We start from the raw sequence: 18443 nt of genomic DNA, 5'->3' as shown, positions 1-18443 counted from the left end.
AGAGTTATGAAGCCCAGTCTCAACTGATACGTTTATAACACAAACTCCTGCACCTCAGGCTCAGGGATCACTGTAGGAAGAGGCAGCAGAGCAGCGAGTCTGTCATGAGATTGTGTCTTCTAGAGATGCTATAGAAGCTTCACCCATGATTTCTCACCATCATGGCTTCCTAAACATGACCTGAACAAGGACAGCACCCACAGACATGCTAACATGGAAGGGTGATGCTCAAGAGACCACAGCCGAGAAGAATGCTGAGAGTGAGAGAAATAGGCATCTCCAGGAAGGAGCTTACCAACTGGCTATCTAATACAAAATGGTCAGTCCTGAAAACATGAATGCAAGCGACACTAAATGGAATGAGCAGGTTTATATGTTAGGTGTGTGTATGTATGTGTGTCTATATTTCTGTAACAACAAAGAAAAAAGAGGACATGAATTTGAAAGAGAACAAGGGAGAAATAATATAATTATATTATAATCTCAAAAACATATTTAAAAAGTCAACTGAACAGGCTGGAGAAATGGCTCAGTGGTTAAGAGATTGCACTGTCCTTGCAGAAGACCCACGTTCAGTTCCCAGCACCTACTTAGGTGGTTCACAACCATTTGTAACTCCAACTCCAGGGGACCCAACACCCTGTGCTGGTCTCCTCAGGCACCAACTCACACAGACACATACACACAGAAGAATAAAATACATATTTAAGAAAGTCAATTAAAGTAAAAAGCCAACCAGACATCCTAGAAAATCTATCCATTAAAAAAAAATCTAGATTTCTTTATGTAGCTAAGTTTTCAAAGGGTTCTGCCGCTAAAAGACTTCAGTCCAGATGGCTGCATATTAAAATTTAAAATGTTGTCCTTATGGAACTTAATCTCATTCAGGAGATGGGACCAAAAGGAAAACTATTGAATTATTTTTTGAAGTATATATAATTCCAACCCAGAAAACCTAATAAAGATAGCATAAAACTACAAAACAACTTTCTTATGCATGGCTATACAACGTTGCAAATAGAAGCAACAAACTCTAGTACCATGCTAATACAAATTGTGTTTTTCCTAGGAATGTAAAAGTATTACTATGTTGGACATTTACTAATGTAGCACATCTTACATGGAGCATCCCTGAAGGTAGTTAAGAGGCATTTGACAGAATTTAGCACATGTTCATAATTCTAAAGTTTCAATAAAGTAGTCATTAGAGAATGCTTCCTTTGTCCCAAACTGAGGTTCTTACTTAATGAGGAGTTATGTGCACCATTTTGATTAAAAATCACAAACAAGATAAGAATATCTACATTTGCCATTGTCGATTAATATTAATGTCCAACATAATTGGGCAAGAGGTAACATGGGCATAAATACTGGTCATGAAATGTTAGGAGGTAGAAAAGATAGGAGAAAGAAAAACTAGTAGAGAAATGATCAAAAATCTAGAAAACCCAGGAGAACTGATAAGAAAACTATTGCAAAGAAAAATGAATTTTAGTAAAGTAGCAAGATTCTTATACAGAAGGCTGGTTCATCAGGGAGGCACTTGTGTGTAGCCCTCACAACCCGAGAGAAATCCCTGGGTCCCACAGAGTGACCAGAGAGTCGTCCTTTGACCTTTTCCTTCTCTCTGTGGCACAGGTGTTCCTGTACTCACCACGTCACCCCTTACAAATGGAAGTAAATTAATATTTAAAAATAAATTTATATACAGGAATCAGGAGCCAAGTATTCTTTTTTTGAAAAATGATTTATTTTTTCCTGTGGATTGTTATTGTGTCTATGTAATATCCCTTGAAACTGGAGTTACAGACAGTTGTGAGCTGCCATGTGGGTGCTGGGAATTGAACCTGGGTCCTTTGGAAAAACAGTCAATGCTCTTAACTCCTGAGCCATCTCTCAAGCCTCAGTAGCTGTATATTCTATAAGGAGTATCCAGTTAGATGATATAATGGAGGATAAGACCTATTTATAATAGCAATAAAATATAGGGCTTATAGAAAAATGCATCAAGAAATATATCATAAGAAAATCCACAAGTTATAAAATAGAACAAATGGAAAGAAACTGAGAGATAGAAAATTTGGAATAATAAAGGTGTCAAATCATCCTAAATTGACATAATTTCAGCATAAATGGAAATGGACATTTTTTTTAACTTGATAAGTAAATTTTATTGTACATATAAAAAAGTAAGAACAGCCAAGGGAACTCTTAAAAAAGAACAAGAAGGCCAGTGCAGCTTTATGTGTTTTCAAAACATATTACAGGCACTCACTGTCATATGTGCACTCACACACAAAAAGAAGGGGCAGAGGGGAGGGAGGGGGAGGAGGGAGGGAGGAAAGGACTAGAAGCAGTTATATGAAGAGTTAGTAGGAAGGACATACAAAGGTTCTGTGGAGGGAAGTGGCCTTAGCATGTTGGGGAAAGCAGAGACAGTCGTTAGCATGCAGTTTAGAGTGCAGTACCATCATGAAGGTGGCTAGACCTGCAGAGATCATTCTGGCAGTGAAAGGAGTGTGCACAAGTGCCAGTGGACACCACTGGAGGGCTTTAAGTGAGCAGGGGCTGGTTTGGAAGTTTGCTGTGGCTGCTCTAGGCAGAGTGGAAAGGGTGGCTGGTGAGAGGGGTGCAGAATGTCAACCAGACAGGAGGATGGCAGTCAGCAGCAGTGGCAGCACGGTGTGAAAAGCCACCTTATTGCTATGGCTGCATTGCTGTTCCTAAATTTTATGTTTTGAAATGCCCCTTTCTTTTAAATGATAATTTGTATGTTTATAGGGTACACATGATATAATTGAAAATATGTACACGTGTATTGATCAATTGGGCAATTAACATTTTCATCTTACATGCTGATTTTGTCTTTTAAATTCCTTTGTTCTAGATCTTCATGCAGCATAGAAAGGTCTTGTAATGTAGTGAGGTTCAGAGCTCCCTCCTCCTGTCTTACTGTGTGCTAATGTCTGAGTTCCAGGCCTGCCACACCTCCTTTCTTCCCTTCCTACCAGCAGTTACTATTCTGATCTGTTCCTCTATGGGATCAATGTTTTTAGGTTTTGTATGAATGGAAGTATTTATATTTGCATTTCTTTGCCTGATTTGTTTGATTTAATAACCTTCAATTACATTACTTTGCTGCTGCAAATGATAAATTCAACTTAAAAAAATCAGCAAATAATTCCGTTATGTGTGTTTCCTTTAGTCGTTCGCCTGCTGACATACCATAGTTGATTCCCTATTTTGGCTGTTGTACATCATGCTGGAGTAAACAGGGTTGTGCAGGTATCTCTTTGAGTTGCTTATTTGTCAGCCAAGTAGCAGAAGCAGAATGGCTGGATCGTGTAGTAGCTCCAGTTTTAGTCTTGAGAGAAATGATCCGTGTTCTCCATATGGTCGCACTAATTTAGATTCCCATCAATAGTCTGTCAGTCTCCCCACCCTCCCCAGCATTGGGTACTTTTCAGTGTTTTGTTAATTGCCATTCTGAGGGGTGAGATGATATCTCATTGTGGTTCGGATTTACAGTTCCCTCGTAAGTAATGACATTGGACATATTATATTCAAACATTTGTTGACTCTTTGTATATCTCATCTTAGAAAATGTCTGTTCAGATCATTGGCTTTTTTTTTTTTAAATCCAGAGACTTTTTAGTTGTTCAAATTCATCATATTTTCTAGATATTAATATCTTTTCAGATACATAGTTTACAAATATTTCCCCCATTCTATACCCGTCTCTTGATCTGTCATCTTCTCCTTTGCTGTGGAAAGTCTCGGTTTGGTATAATTTTATTTGCCCATCACTGCTTTTGTTGGCTGTACTTTTGAGATATTAACTACCACCACCAATAACAGCAACAACAACAGTGAAGACACAATCGTTCCCTGTACCTTTCTTGAAGGGTTTAAAAAGTCTTAGTGTCTGCTAGCTTAAAATGTGAGTTTATCTGCAGGTCAGTTGTTTGCAGAGGTGATTGGATTTAAAACTAATTCTGTAAGGGAGGCCTAATTGTTCTCTCTGGTTCTCTCATCCTGTGCATGCCAGGCAAGTGACTTGCCACTGGCGTACACCGGGAGAGATGGCCGTGAGTCTGTGTTCAGGGGATGCCCCTATGAGCACCAGCAAAGGCTCTCTGCAAGCTAAGCCAGGAGGCTTTGGGTAAAACCACAGCCCAGATTTCCAGCCCTCAGAGCAGTGAGAAAAGAAGTTGCTGACATTGTTTATAACCCCCATGCCCCACCCCCACACCGTGTGGTACTTTCTCAAGGTAGCTTCAGCAAGCTCATACAGGACAAAAGCAGCAATGATGATGCGGTTTCTTCATAGCGCTTATCACTGGCTAAAATTAGCTTGTGCTCATTTATGTTTGTGCTCTGTTTCTCCCAGTAGAAAGCTCCAAGGCGAGAACAGGGACTCCTGTCCTTCTCATTCCCCACAGCAGTTACAGCACCGAGCAAAAGTAGCTGTGTCATTAAGTTACTGACTCTGTCTCTGTAATGTCCGGATTCTTACAGAGCCCAGAGTTCTTCTTTTGGTACTGTGACCTCTAGCACAGAGACTAAGAAGAAATAGCATTGCAGCAATTAAGAGCCAGGAACTCTTTGTTTATCTAATTTTCAGGCTCTTCAGTTGATTCGGAAGGCCTGTGAGGCCCTTTTGGAACAGAGAATTTGCCCTTGTTTTAGATTTATTTTATTATTTAGTTTCAACATAACTTGGGTCTAGGAAGAATGCCTTCTTAGGGGAAGGTGGCAGAGTCTTTGTTTTGTTCTCTGCTCTTCTGTAAGTACCCAGCATAGCAATCGTCAGTAAATGTTAAATGAATGGAACCCATTTTCCAAAATTCTGCTTTGTTTAGAAATTTCCAAATTGTGTTATACTTACTGATACTTACTGTAACAACAGTTGTAATATAGAGGGGTAACTGCCTTTTGCCCCTTAGAATTGCATCAGATGTTCTCAATCTGTCTTCACTGGGGTGTTTTTGACCTTGACTGCCCTTTTGAATGACTCATAATGTAGCTCAATGTCACTGGTGCCACCTTGTGTCGGCAATGGGATACTACACCCGTTGAATGTCTATCAAGAATCCATCCCTTGCTTATGTGGGGTTGCTCTTTATGACCGGTTTGTCTAAATGACATTGCTTTTTGTATGCTATAAATGCAGAAACAAATTCTTCTATTTGAAAGTATTTAGAGCTGGTTTGTATTCGTCAATATAAGGAATCTATGTACTTCAGTAAAATACATGGAAGTTTCCATATTTTAAAACCTGATGCAATGAAAAAGGGAGTGGTCAAGGCTGAAAAGAGCAAGAAAAAGAAGAGAAAGATGAGGAGGAGGATGAAGAGGATGATGAATAAGTTGGTTTTAGCAGTTTTTTCTTGTTTGTAAAGCATTTAACCCTCCTGTACACAACTCATTCCTTTTAAAGAAAAAAAATTGAAATGTACCGTGTAAGGTTTGTTTTTAAACTGTACAGTGTTTTTCTCTTCTGTATAGTTAACACACCACCGAATGTGTCTTTAGATAGCTATGTCCTGGTGGTATTTCAATAGACACTAACCTTGCCTGATACAGCATGGAAATTTAAAGCACCAATTAGTTATATATGGGGACAGTAGTTTGTTGTTTCTTTTTTGTTTGTTTTTTGTTTCATTTTTAAATTTTATTTTGGGTTATTTTTATCTTCATTTGTCTCTGATGCAGCTCATACAAGATAATTGTTCTGTTAACTGAATAGCACTCGGTAGTTGCAAAAATTTTGTGGCTGTTTTGTTGACATTCTGAATACTTCTAAGTAAATAAAAAAGTATGTAAAATAGTTGTTTCATTTTGTCAGTTTATTAAAAAATCCAATAAGAGATTTACAGAGAAGAAAATAATATTTAAAAAAATTTAAATAAGACTTGTGTTGATTTCTGCTTTATTTCCATGGTAGATTATTGAGTGAGTTGGTTCTAACCACTCTAGTCAATGGAGGAAATGAACTTGTATAGGACACGCTCCTGCATCAGCTGTTTGAAATAGCAGTGGCCACAATATCAGTGACTGATGTGCATAAGCCAGTTTAGAAAAGGGTTCTGAAGCCATTGTTAACAACTAGTTGATATTAAAAATCATTTAAACATATTTTTAAAGGGGCTGGGCTGTAGAGATGACTCAACATTTAAGAACACTCCTGCAGAGGACAAGCACTCATATTGGACCACACACCTATTGGACAAGCACACACATTGAACCAATATGTGAGCTCATATTGGAGCTCATAACCACTTGAATCTAATTCCCTCATCTGGCCTCCTTGTGTATCCACGTGCATGTGACACATATAGTGACAGTCATACACATAAAAAGGAGTAAATAAATCTTTAAAAAAAAATCAAACAGGCCAGGCGTGGTGGCTCACACCATTCGTCCCAGCACTCAGGAGGCAGTGATATTTGAGGTTGAGTTCGGGGTCAACCCAGTCTGCAGAGTAAGTTACAGGACAGCCAGGACTCCATAGAGAAATCCTGCCTCAAACAACAAACAAACAAGCAGAGGTGCCTGTTTCTACAGCATTTGTTGTTTGTTTATTACTTTTTTGGGATAGGGCCTCACTTTGTAATCCTGGCTGGCCTCAAACTCACTGTGTTGACTAGGCTAGTCTTGAACTCATGAGAGTTCTCCTGCCTCTCCAGTGTCGGGATTACAGATGTATGCTACCATATCTATCATAAGAAGTTTTAAATATTATATGGGCTCAGTGGCACATGTTTATAGTCCTAGTACATAGAAAGCTGAGACAGAGGATTGCTTTGAGTTCAGAGATAACATTAAAAGACTTTTAAAATACAAATAAAATTTAAAAGTGCCTTAACAATAATAATGATTTTAAAAGGTTTGATTGGATCAGTGAGATGGTTAAGTCGAAAAGTGCTTGCCTGAATGAGGACCTACGTTTGGACTCTTCGCACCCAAATAGAAGGTTGGATGTGGCAGTGACTGTTGTAATTCCAGTAGTGGGGAGGCAGAGGCAAGAGACTCTCTGAGCTTACTGGCTAGCCAGGCTAGTCAACTGGTGAGCTCCAGTTCAGTGAGAACCCTGTCTCAAAACATAAGGTAGAGTGCAATTAAGGGAGCTATCTGGCACAGACCTCTGGCCTCAATGCATATGTGCACACACAAAAAATAAAAATAGGCTTATATTGTTGTCATTTTGGTTTTTGAGACTGAGTCTAATAAGGTAGTCCTGGCTATCCCAAAACTTGCTAGGTAGACTAGGTTGGCTTTGAATTTGTAGTAATCTTTATATCTCAGCCTACTGAGTGCTGAAATTAAAGGTATGGGCTACTATGCCCAGCTCATTTAAAAATAGGGTTAAAGAGCCAGGCATAGTGGCACACATCTTTAGTCTTGGCACTTGGGAGGCAGAGGCAGATAGATCTCTGTGAGTTCAAGGCCAGCTTGGTCTATATAACTGAGCTCCAGGACAGCCAGATCTATATAACAAGACCCTGTTTCAAATCCTCTGTCCCCAAAATAGGTTTAAGTGGGCTCTTAAAGTAATTTTTAGGGCCAGCAAGCTGGCTCAGTGCATAAAGGTACTTGCCGGTAATATTGATTGCCTAAGTTCAATCTCTAGGACCCACATAGTAGACAGAAAGAACTGATTCTCATAGTTGACTTCTAACTGCCACATGTGTACAGTAGCATGCACTTCTAACCTATTCCCTTCCCTCTTCCCATCCTGCTCCCCAATAAATCAATAAACAAACAAATACATATAAGAAAAATCAAAATCAAAATAAATTTCAGTCAATTTACTTGACCTAAAAGTCTCACCTGTTAGAAATAGGCTTAACCAATTTTTAATATTTATGTCATTATACCTATTCCTTTTATTAATTGATATTTATTCTTTACATTATATTATTATTTTTTCCATTCTCCAACTCCTTTCAGATTCTGGAATTTCACTTCCTGAAATTACATTTTCATCTTTTTCTGTTTGTTTTTGAGATAAGGTCTTACGTAGCCTAGGCTGACTTTGAACTTGCTGTGTAGGAGAGGGTTTGATCCCCTGCTGATTCTCTTGCCTCCACTTCCCAGTGCTTTGGATTGCAAGTGTATACTGCCGTATCTGGCGTTTTCATCTCTTGGTGTTTTTCTACATTTCCCTTTCAATTTTCTTTCTTCCTAAGCCTTCTCTTTCAGTGCAAAGGCACAGCCCTCTTCTTGCCTGTATTCTCTTTTTTCTGTTTCCCATCCCTGGGAGCATCACTGCTCCTAGGGCTTCAGCATCAGCAGCCTGCTTTTTTCACAAGGGCCAGTATCCCAGCCCATCTAGAAGCCATCTGGAGCTCTGTGGTGCCCACCTGGCCCCTTCTGCCATGTTCCCATGTTCCTGGCACCAGTGCTGTGTGAGAGTAGCTTGGAGGATTGCTTAGTCTCCATGTACTCAGCCTTGTGTTTCATTCAGGCTGTGGGAACCAAGGGAAGCTCTGAGTCATCAGGCTTCTGCTGTGATTGCCCTTTCTTCCCACCTCACGGACCCAGGGACTTTTCATCCCTGCTGGTGTTCAGATTTGAACCCAGAGCCTCACACATGGAGAGCTCTTGAAATAGATCCATCTCATCTCATTACTATTTAAAGAAACATTTAGAAATCCTGGCATTTAAATACCACCTTCCTGTTCCTTCCTCATTTTCCCTTCTCTCTTTCTATCAGCCACTCTCTTCATTGCCTTTATTGCTTTGCCACTGAAGGTAACTCTTAGTGAGCTGCATTCTCTGGCCATATGTCCATCTGCCATTTAGCAGGCCATCTTCAGAGAACCAGACACTTGTACTTCTCAAGGCGCAAGCCCTGTATTCATCCATCCAGCAAGCCGGCTCTCACCATTGTAGGAGCACGTTGCTGCCTTCATAGAGGAAGCAAAAGGGGCTCCATCCTTTCCAGTCTTTCCCCCAGTCTTTGAGAAGTGAGACTCATACCTAGCCCCGTTTCTACTTTCACTCGACAAAACACTGTTTAGATCTACCCAGAGCTTCCAAATTTTCAAGTGCAGTGGGCATCGGCCAAAGCCAGTGTTTTGCAAAGTCTGGTTCCATCCTATGGTTTCTTACAGGTTTTATAGTTTGAGCAACAGTGTGGAGATTTCTGTCTGCATGGATCTTGTGAGGGTGGTCTCTGGGTCTCAAGACCACCAAAAGGGCGCTTCTCTTGTAGTTTAAGTGTGTTTACAGAAGCAGATGTTGTGGGTAGCCATTGGGACATTCTCTCTTTAGCAAACATGGTCAACTATTTCTACAGATAGCTTTGTAAGCATTTGCTTTTTCAAGATAAGAGGACAGGATTCAACTGAAACAAGCAGGAGTGAAGTAAATTTTAACCCAACCTATCTCTTCTTACTCCTATAGCCCTCAGGCTACCACAGTACCAGGCCACAGTTAGATTGTGCTCAGTGTGTATTAGCTTACTAAATGGTTAACATATAATTTCCAGCAGAGTTAAACAACAGTTAAAACCAGCCATCAAGTGGCAGACATTCCTTCTTCCTCCCCTCATCTTGTCTTGATTCCTTCTCTGGAGCTTTGAGATTCTGAACTAGTCAAAGCTTGATTTGCTAGTCAGTGAAAACCTTGGGCTATCTTGGTTCTTTCATACCTTTTTTTCCCCAGGAAGCTTCTCATGTAATTGTGAGCCAAACTTAAGTGAGGTGATTTGCTATGTTACCTATGATCTGAAATAATTTGGATAATTATTTGATAATTTATACTACAGTTGCCTCTCCAGAATTTATATTCTAAAACTTTTCACAACTTTTTTTTTCTAGAGAGATTGGGACAATTATCAGGTCATTAGGATGCTGCCCGACTGAAGGAGAACTGCATGATTTCATTGCCGAGGTAGGTACATGGTCAAGGAGGTGTCACTTAGCTGACTCTAGAACATGTAATGAAAATAAAAGCTTACCTCAAACTGAACATTCCCTAAATTACTGAGGGTGCTGTTTGAGAGTGTTAGCTGTGCACATAAGTCAACCAGTGGGACCCGGAAGCATTTTGATCAAGTCATGAAGGCAACTGTTGATAGTTCTTAAATTAGGTGAAGACAGGCCAGTGAAGACAAGGAAGTCTGACCAATAAGAGATATATTTAATAATAATGTTGGTTCACAGTGATGTGTTTATAAAAAAGAAAAGATATGTCCTGAGTTTTAACACCAATGTTAGGAAAAAGATAGTGTGAGTGTGTGTGGGGAGGGGGTTATATTCTATAGAGGTGTGGTGAGGTGTGGGAGTAAGAAGGATGTCTCTGGAGGATCCGTGTTGGGAATCCCTTCCCTCTGAGGGACTAGCCACATGGTATAGTACAGAATAGAGTTTATTCAGGGTATGGGGAGGGGAGTTAAGAGGGTAGTAGAGGCAGAGAGAGAGAGAGAGAGAGAGAAGAGAAGAGGAGTAGAGAAGTAGAGGCCGGCCATGAGCACGTGGTGGGGGAGGGAATGGGAGGAGAAAGCAAGAGCAAGAGAGGAGTAAGAGGGGAGAGCAAGAGAAAGAGGAGGGGGTAAGCAGCTTCTTTTATGGTTTTGGGTAACTGTGGTGTGGAGCATACCTATTGCTAGGTAATTGTGGGGTGGGGTTTACAGAATCCCAACATACACAGGGTATGCAGACAGACCATAGTTTTTGTTTATTTAAGGAAATAAAGCTAAGCTTCAGAACACACCATAATCATCATCATCAAATAGACTAAAGAATAGACTTAAATAGAAAAAAAATGAGTTACCCATGATAAAGTTAAACATTGCCAAACAGAAAATTTCCAGGAAAGCCAGTTTTAATGGACACGATAATAAAGTCCTTTCATTTTAATCTGGTTAGTAAGAACATTAACCAATCTAAGATTCTAAAAATTATTATTCATAATCGTAACAACAAAAATTAGCCATTTTAGTTAAAAGATCTTGATTGGCTTTCCTTTGTGGTTACAGATGAATTGAAATGAGTAAGCATTTCTGACCAGAGCAGACTGGTGGGTCTGTCTTCCTCACCTCTAGGGAACCGATCTGATTGGCTGGAGTTACTTTTCTTATAAGGCAGGGAAGAGAGGCTTAGCAATAGGGGAGTCATTGACATCAAGTTTCTCCAGGCAAGTTCTCCCCTCTCCCCTCTCCCCCAAAAGATTAAAACAGAAGGATTTTATTACCCTGCCCATTGAAACTGGCTTTCCTGGGGAATTCTCTTTGGCTGTGCTTAATTTTATTATGGGTGACTCTATTTTTTTCCCCTTTTGAGTCTATGCTTTGGGACCTAGTGTAGGAGCTTCATCCAAAACAAAAGTCTCTTGTAATCATTTGCAGTGTGAGCTGAGGCTAGGAGAAAGGAAACCTGGACCAACAGTCTATGCCCAGGGAGCTTCATACTCCATTTTGTTTTCCAGAGAGATCTCTGAACATTAAGTGAAAGTAAAAAAGAGACCCTCGGGGAAAAAAGCTGCTTGGACCACCAGCTGGAGAAACATCTAACAGAGTTGCTTCTCTTTGCTTGGGGGAGTGGGAGGTGGTTGGCGTATTAACAAGGGATGAGAAAGAAAAGCAAAGAAGCTGAAGCTGTCCTATCTTCTCACTCCTTATAGTAGGTAGAGTCCTTGTTTATTCAATGCTATGTTGAAAGAAAGGAGTTTGGGATTTAGGTTGATGCAGATAAACTTGAAGTAGTAAAATTGATGCTACAAAGGATTTATAATAAGCTTTCATAGGAAATATTAAGTTACACAAAGTGAAATGTAGCCAAAGGAGTACCTCCAGTATGACTGGAAAGATAAGTAGTATACTCAGTCTTGTTGGAAACTGTAGGAATTAAACACTTGCAGCATAATTGAAGTTTAGGGATGTTAAGAAAGTTTTTCCAGGGGATGGAGAGTTGACGTCAAGGTTAAGAGCACTGACGCTCTTCCGGCGGTTCTGAGTTCAAATCTCAGCACCCACATGGTGCCTCACAACCATCTGTAGTGAGATCTTATTCTCTCCTGGTGTGTGCGAAGACAGAGCACTTATATATATAAAATAAATACATTTTAAAAAGTTTATTCAATGTTTATTTAACAAGATTGACCTTCAGCTAGGCTCTATTTCTATAGCAAAAGGAGAAAAGCAACTTAGAACTGGCCATTAGGCTCATCTGATATCAAAGAACATACCTCTAAGGAGCAGTTCAAGGAGTGGCACAGGGTCACAACCACCCTGTCATTAAAGCTCTATGGTCTTATCAGGAAAAAGACAGTTCTGCCAGAAGAACAAGATGAACCTGGGTAGCAACTATTCGAAAAGAACAACATTGGTGTAAGAAATAGTAAGAAATAATTCTGGAAATACCTTTGCTGTGTAAATCTCCCATCTGTCCAAGTGGCCAGACTTGCATTCTCCTGTCTCTATTTAAATTGTTCAAAGTGGAACTTGGGGCCCAGACCTGAAAGAGGTTTAAGGACAATGTATATGTGAGCTGCAGTTATATTTAAGTCTGTGTAAGTTAGCCAAATCATCGATTCAGAGCCAGGTCCTCTTTAAGCATTAGCCAGAGCTGGATGAGTGCTATATTAAAGATGCTTTTCCTTTATGAATCTCTAAGTGTGCAGAGTGACTGGGAAGGTAGTTAATTCTAGGACAGGGCAAACCACTTCCTTTCTATGACTATCAACCTCTCCATAGTAATGTCTACTTCAGAGTTTATCTCAAAAATACATTAAATAATATATCACAAGCCAGTTTTAAATGGAAAAACACCATAAACATCAAGTCATTTAAACTTAGGAGGACTGTAGGTCAGATAGCAGCACCTTGGCAAATCTTAGTTGTTTCTCATTGCTGTGATCACAATACCTGACAGAGACCAAAGGAGCAAAGACTTGTTTGGTGCATGGTTTTAGAGCAGTGGTTCTCATCCTTCCTAATGCTGTGACCCTGCCTTTAATACAGTTCCTCATGTTTTATTGACTCCCAACCATAAAAATTATCTTCGTTGCTACTTCATAACTGTAATTTTGATAGTTATGAATCAATGTAAATGTTTTTTTTGGAGCTAGAGGCTTGCCAAAGGGATAGCCATCCTCAGGTTGAGAACCACTGTTTTAGAGGGTTCCAGTCCACTGTGGCCAGGAAAGAGCATGGTAGAGCCTCTCAGTTCATGGTGTACCAGAGAAGCTGGAAGCAAGGGTGGGTGTAACCTTCAAAGAACCACCCCAAGCCACCTATGTCTACCAGGCTTCCCTTTTTAAAGGTTCCATGGCCTTCTCCAAATAGTGCTACCTGTTATAACAGGGGTAGAAAACACGAGCTTGTGGGGAGATTTCAGACACCAACCATAGCAGTAGCTGCAGTTTCTCATTACTGTTTTGAAGTATCTAGTAAGAAATTCTAAGTTCTAAGCAAACATTGTTTTCCTACTTTGGAATTTTAAAAGCTTTGAATAAAATGAGGAGAAAGGCCTGTTTTTCCAGTGAATCTACCTAAGCCCCCACCGAAGTTCTTATTCCAGATGGCTGCTTTAAAAACGTTTACTCATAGAGCTGGAATAGGTGCTGGGAAAGGCTGGCAAACACTGGGAGAAGATAGGGATTTTTCAGTACTCGGGAGGCAGAGTCAGGTGGATCTCTGAGTTTGAGGACAGCCAGGGCTACAAAGAAAACCTTGTCTCTAGAAAATAAAAACTATACCAAACAAAAGAGAATCAGTGTGTGCTCAGAAAACAGAAAAGAAGTGAGACTGAAGACCGATCAGGAAAGGAGAATGTGTGCTTTAATATGTGATAGGAATCTGAAAACCTACCTAGATCACCAAGGCACCATAAACCCACCCATTTACACATTAAATTCTCTAGCTTTCATGTGTTTGAATTTTAGGGCATATACATCTCTAACTTTTACATTTCTCAGCTCTTCCTGAAGATCAGAAATCTCCTGAAATAGATCAGTTTTAAAATTCCTCGACATTGATTCATCTGTTTAATATTCTAAGATTAGCAGCTTGCTTCAAGTAATCTCTGTCTGTATAGGATGTTATAAAAGCCATCAGTGGTGGCAAGGAAGGGCTAGTGTGAATCTTACTGCACACAGGTTACCCAACAGCCCTGCCTTTGATATTCAGTCAGAGCTATCTAGGATGTCAGTGAGTGGGAGCTGGGAGGAAAGAGACTATTTAAAGGTCTATGTTCTTTGAATTCTAACTTGCATAGGATTATAGAGAATTTAAACTAATTATACAGGAAAGGTAAAAGATGTCTCAAAAAAAAAAAAAGCGCCCTATATTGATAGGATTATTGATTTAGGTTTCTGAACTAAGATAGGACTGTGTTTTTATTGGGGAGACATCCTCAGCAACCTTCTCCTTCACATTTGCCTTTTGTGGGCACAAAGCAGTGTCTTTCTTGGCCCCTCTGTTTGTTAACGTACTGTGCTCTTGAAACATATCTCAGCATCTCCTTGTGTATTAGTCAGGGTTCTATAGAGTAATGGAACTTAAAGAATCTCTCTCTCTCTCTCTCTCTCTCTCTCTCTCTATATATATATATATATATATATATATATATGTATATGTATATATATATCATATACATATTACACACAAATACATACCATTTATATATACATATGCATACACATACATGTATATACTATACACATATACACACATATGATATATACTATATTCATACACACATACACATTAACTATATACATATCATATATATCTGTATATATTAAACAAATGCATGTATATATTAAACAGATGAGTCAATGTTGAGGAATTTCTGATCTTTAGGAGGCTGAGAGCTCAGAAATTTAAAATTTAGAGATGTATCTGCCCTAAATTTCAAGCACATGAAATCTAGGGAATTTAATTTCCAGATAAAAGTTTCAATTTTTAAAAAGAATTATTTATTTATTGTTTGTGAATACATTGTCGCTCTCTTCAGTCACACCAGAAGAGGGCATCAGATTCCATTACAGATGGTTGTGAGCTATATGTGGTTGCTGGGAATTGAACTCAGGACCTCTGAAAGAACAATCAGTGCTCTTAACCGCTGAGCCATCTCTCCAGTCCAGTTTCAATGTTTTTACAGAATAATTCTGTGTTTATATATATATATATATATATATATATATATATATATATATATATATATATATATATATATAAAATATACACATATCCTATGAATTTATTAGAATGATTTACAGACTGGACTGTGGTCAAGCTAATCCAACAATGACTGCCTATGGAACATCTGAGAATCCAGTAGTTGTCAGTTCATCACACTGGTGTCTCATCTGGTCTTCAGTCTATGCCAGAATCCCATAGAAGTGGGCTCTAACACCAGTGAAGGAGTGGACTTGCTAACAAGGTTGAGAGCAAGCGGGCAAAGAGAGAGGTTCTTCCATGTCCCTTCTATAGGGTGCCCAGAACATGTGGTCCACATAAAGGTAAGTCTTCCCACCTCAAAAGATATGGATTAAAGAGCTGTCTTTCTATTTCAAAGATCCAGATTAAAAGTGGATCTTCCCAGTTCAAATGATTAAGAAAAGAAAAAAATTCTTGGCAGATGTGCCCAGCCATTTGGGTTTTAGTTAATTCTGGGTGTGTCAAGTTGATAACCAAGAGCAGCATTGTACTACAGTTTTCTGTTTACCTTTACCTCAGCACTGTGAGGCCTAGTAGCTTCTGTAATTGAACAGCTTTTACATGATTTCCATTACTTGGGCTAGAGAGAACTGGCTGGCACATCAGCCTGTAAATGTTAACCAGCCCAGGTTTGTGTACCCAGTGACCTAGTGAACCTTCCTGAAGTAGAAACTTAAGGGTTCTTTGGAAACTTGGTTGGATGGTGTTTTGCTGGGCAAAAACGTGAAGGAACATTTAGCTGAAGTGGACACAGGTAAAAGGCTGAGGCAGACTCATGAAGGAACATTTAGCTCAAGCAGACACAGAAGAAAGGATGGTCTGCAAAGCAAACATGACTCGAAGGACATATGATGAAGGATTCTTCCATAATGACACACATGTATTGGTCCACCTTACATTGCATGGTTAAGCTCCATTTGTTGGGACTCCATAGAGAGAAATGCACCAAAAAAACTTCTGGTGGTTGCTGCAGTTTCTTGCTGCTTTTGTGGACTTGAGCTGAATGGCAGAGTGATGTCAGCCGAGACAGACACAGGAGCTGAGGTGAGACTCATGGAGGTCACATGATGCTTGGAGGGTCTAAATAGGACTTGGCGGACACTGACGGAGGCTGAGAGAGGCTTGCTTATAGAACCAGCTGTGCAATGCTGTGGGTCTTCGAGAGAGATGCAGTCAAGAACTGGTATTCCTGCTGGTCCTTCCTGCTGCTGACTCGTGCCAAGGCCAAGGCCTGCCTGTCTCTGCTGGGTAGTGACACTCTGCTGATTCCTGTTTGCCATCCCGAATCTACCGAACTGAACTGCTGGTGTGTCCATAAAGTGTTTGCAAGTGGTTCTTGCTGCCACACTAACCTGTGAACGCCCACCTCCAGACAACACGGACAGAAATTGCTCCAAAGAACCTTTTTAAACAGGTCCTTTTTCTCCTATCTTTTCTTTTCCACTACCTCTGGTGGGTGGTGGGTTACAAGGGAGGTTGAAGTGTTTAAGAACCATCATTAAAAGTAGGCATTTGAAAAAAATTATAAAGTTACACCTCCCTGACAAGGAGAGCATCCTGGGCCTGAGTACTGCTTAGGCTGTTTGCAGCAGCACGTTCCTGTTGTCCTCAGTTGACAGTATGCCTTTCCTTCCACCATCTTCCAAGGGACATAATCCTCTGGTGGGGTTCTGTCTTATCCAGTCAGTCCATGCTAAGGAAAAAATGGGCCTTCCTGCTTCACATGCTGTTTAGTCATTGTTGTTTATTCCAGGTCCCCAAGAGCCACCCTGATAGCAAGTCTTTCCCACCCAGGTTCCTTGCCAGAGGGGAGGGCCCTGTGTCATTGGAAGCACTGAAACAATTTTGCTTTCCCAGTCTTGGATTTTAAGCCCTCTGGTCACATGAGGCTTGTCTCCTAGTCATGCTAGCTGGTTTCATTTCTTCCTTCAGTACACACTTCTTCCCCTGATAAGCCCAGTGCCTCACCAGCTAGGTAGGTTATGCTGGGGTTTAACTCAATTTAGCAGTCTATGTTGTAGGAGAGATGTGGCAGTTCCTGAGGGGTGCCTGCTGCCCAGGGTGAGTCTTCTGCAGTGCCACAGTGCCACCTGCTGTTGGAAAGGAATGGATACAAGCCTAGAGCCTCCAGGGAATTTGCCTGCAGTTTGGTCTCTCTATCTAACATGTCAGCATGCCAGGCCTTGGCAACTAGGACTCTGGCCTTAGGTGCCTTTTTTTGCCAGGGCATGGAAATACCTCTTTAACTGTTGCATTTTCTGTTTTAGGGATGTAGCTTGTTGTTGTTTGTTCAGGTTTTTTTGTTTGTTTGTTTTTAAAGCCTGGCTAAGGATGGTCTATAAGTTAGTTTTCTTCTCGCTGTGACAAAATACCTAACAAGAACAGCCTGAGGAAGAACAGGTTCCTTTGGTGCACAGTTGGAGTCCATCATGGTAGGGGATGAAAGTGGCAGGAATTTGTGACAGCTGGTCACATTTGTGTTCCTGCTGTTAGAAAACAGCTCCCTTTCTCCCTTGGATGCCACTCACCCTTAGGGTAGGTCTTCTTTCTTTGATTAACTCTTTCTGGAAATACTCTGATAGATACACCCACAGGGGCATTTCCAAGACTATTTGTAAAATTTGATTATGAGCTAGCTGTTAACAGCTGAGCCATCTCCAAACTTCCAATGTGATTCTTAATACAATCAAGGTGATTATGGAGATTAAGCATCAGTGATGGTTTAATGTTTTTAAAATGTCCTAAAAAACAAAAATATGCATAAAATCTTATATATCCCACAGTATTTACATATTTATTACCCCTCTTTCATGAAATTATACCACTCCTATTTAACTGATGTATGACAGAGTCCACCTTTCACTGTAAAAGACAAATGCTTCTTTATAGGCTGCCAAAGTGTCATGTGCCTTAGCATCTAGCAACTGCTTAACAAAGCCCCAGTTTCTCCTTGTCCCTCAGGCCTCACTCAGTACAACTTACAAATGCTCTGCTTTATGACATTGTTTTTCCCTTCTTGTTAGGATGCCTGCATTGTGGTACCTGCAAGGATGATCCTCTTCTACAGCATGTTCTCAGTTACCGCTCATAAAAATTTTATCACTGGACTTCCAGAGACAGATAATCTTTGTCTATAACACTATATCACACGTTGGCCTATAAAGCAATGAATCAGCCTGACTTAGAAGTTCATCTCACTGCCTGTATCTGTGGGAGAGTGTCAGAATGCAGTACAGCTTGTCTGGTTTATTTCTTAGAAACAGAGGTTAAA

The 18443-nt window shown here is 40.2% G+C and overlaps 1 protein-coding gene across 1 annotated transcript in view; it reads left to right on the top strand.

The window, feature by feature from the left end:
- Nucleotides 1–18443, top strand: part of DRC8 (dynein regulatory complex subunit 8) — an 80941-nt gene that overhangs the window by 39773 nt on the left and 22725 nt on the right. Inside the window, exon 3 of the mRNA XM_080919396.1 lies at nt 9828–9904. Coding sequence (XP_080775522.1) covers nt 9828–9904 — 77 coding nt within the window. The remainder of the gene's footprint in view (nt 1–9827; nt 9905–18443) is intronic.

The sequence above is a fragment of the Micromys minutus genome (assembly GCF_963924665.1).
Source record: "Micromys minutus genome assembly, chromosome: 1".
Lineage (NCBI taxonomy): Eukaryota > Metazoa > Chordata > Mammalia > Rodentia > Muridae > Micromys > Micromys minutus.
The sequence above is the reverse complement of the archived record's forward strand: the minus strand, read 5'-3'. Positions and strand labels throughout refer to the sequence as shown.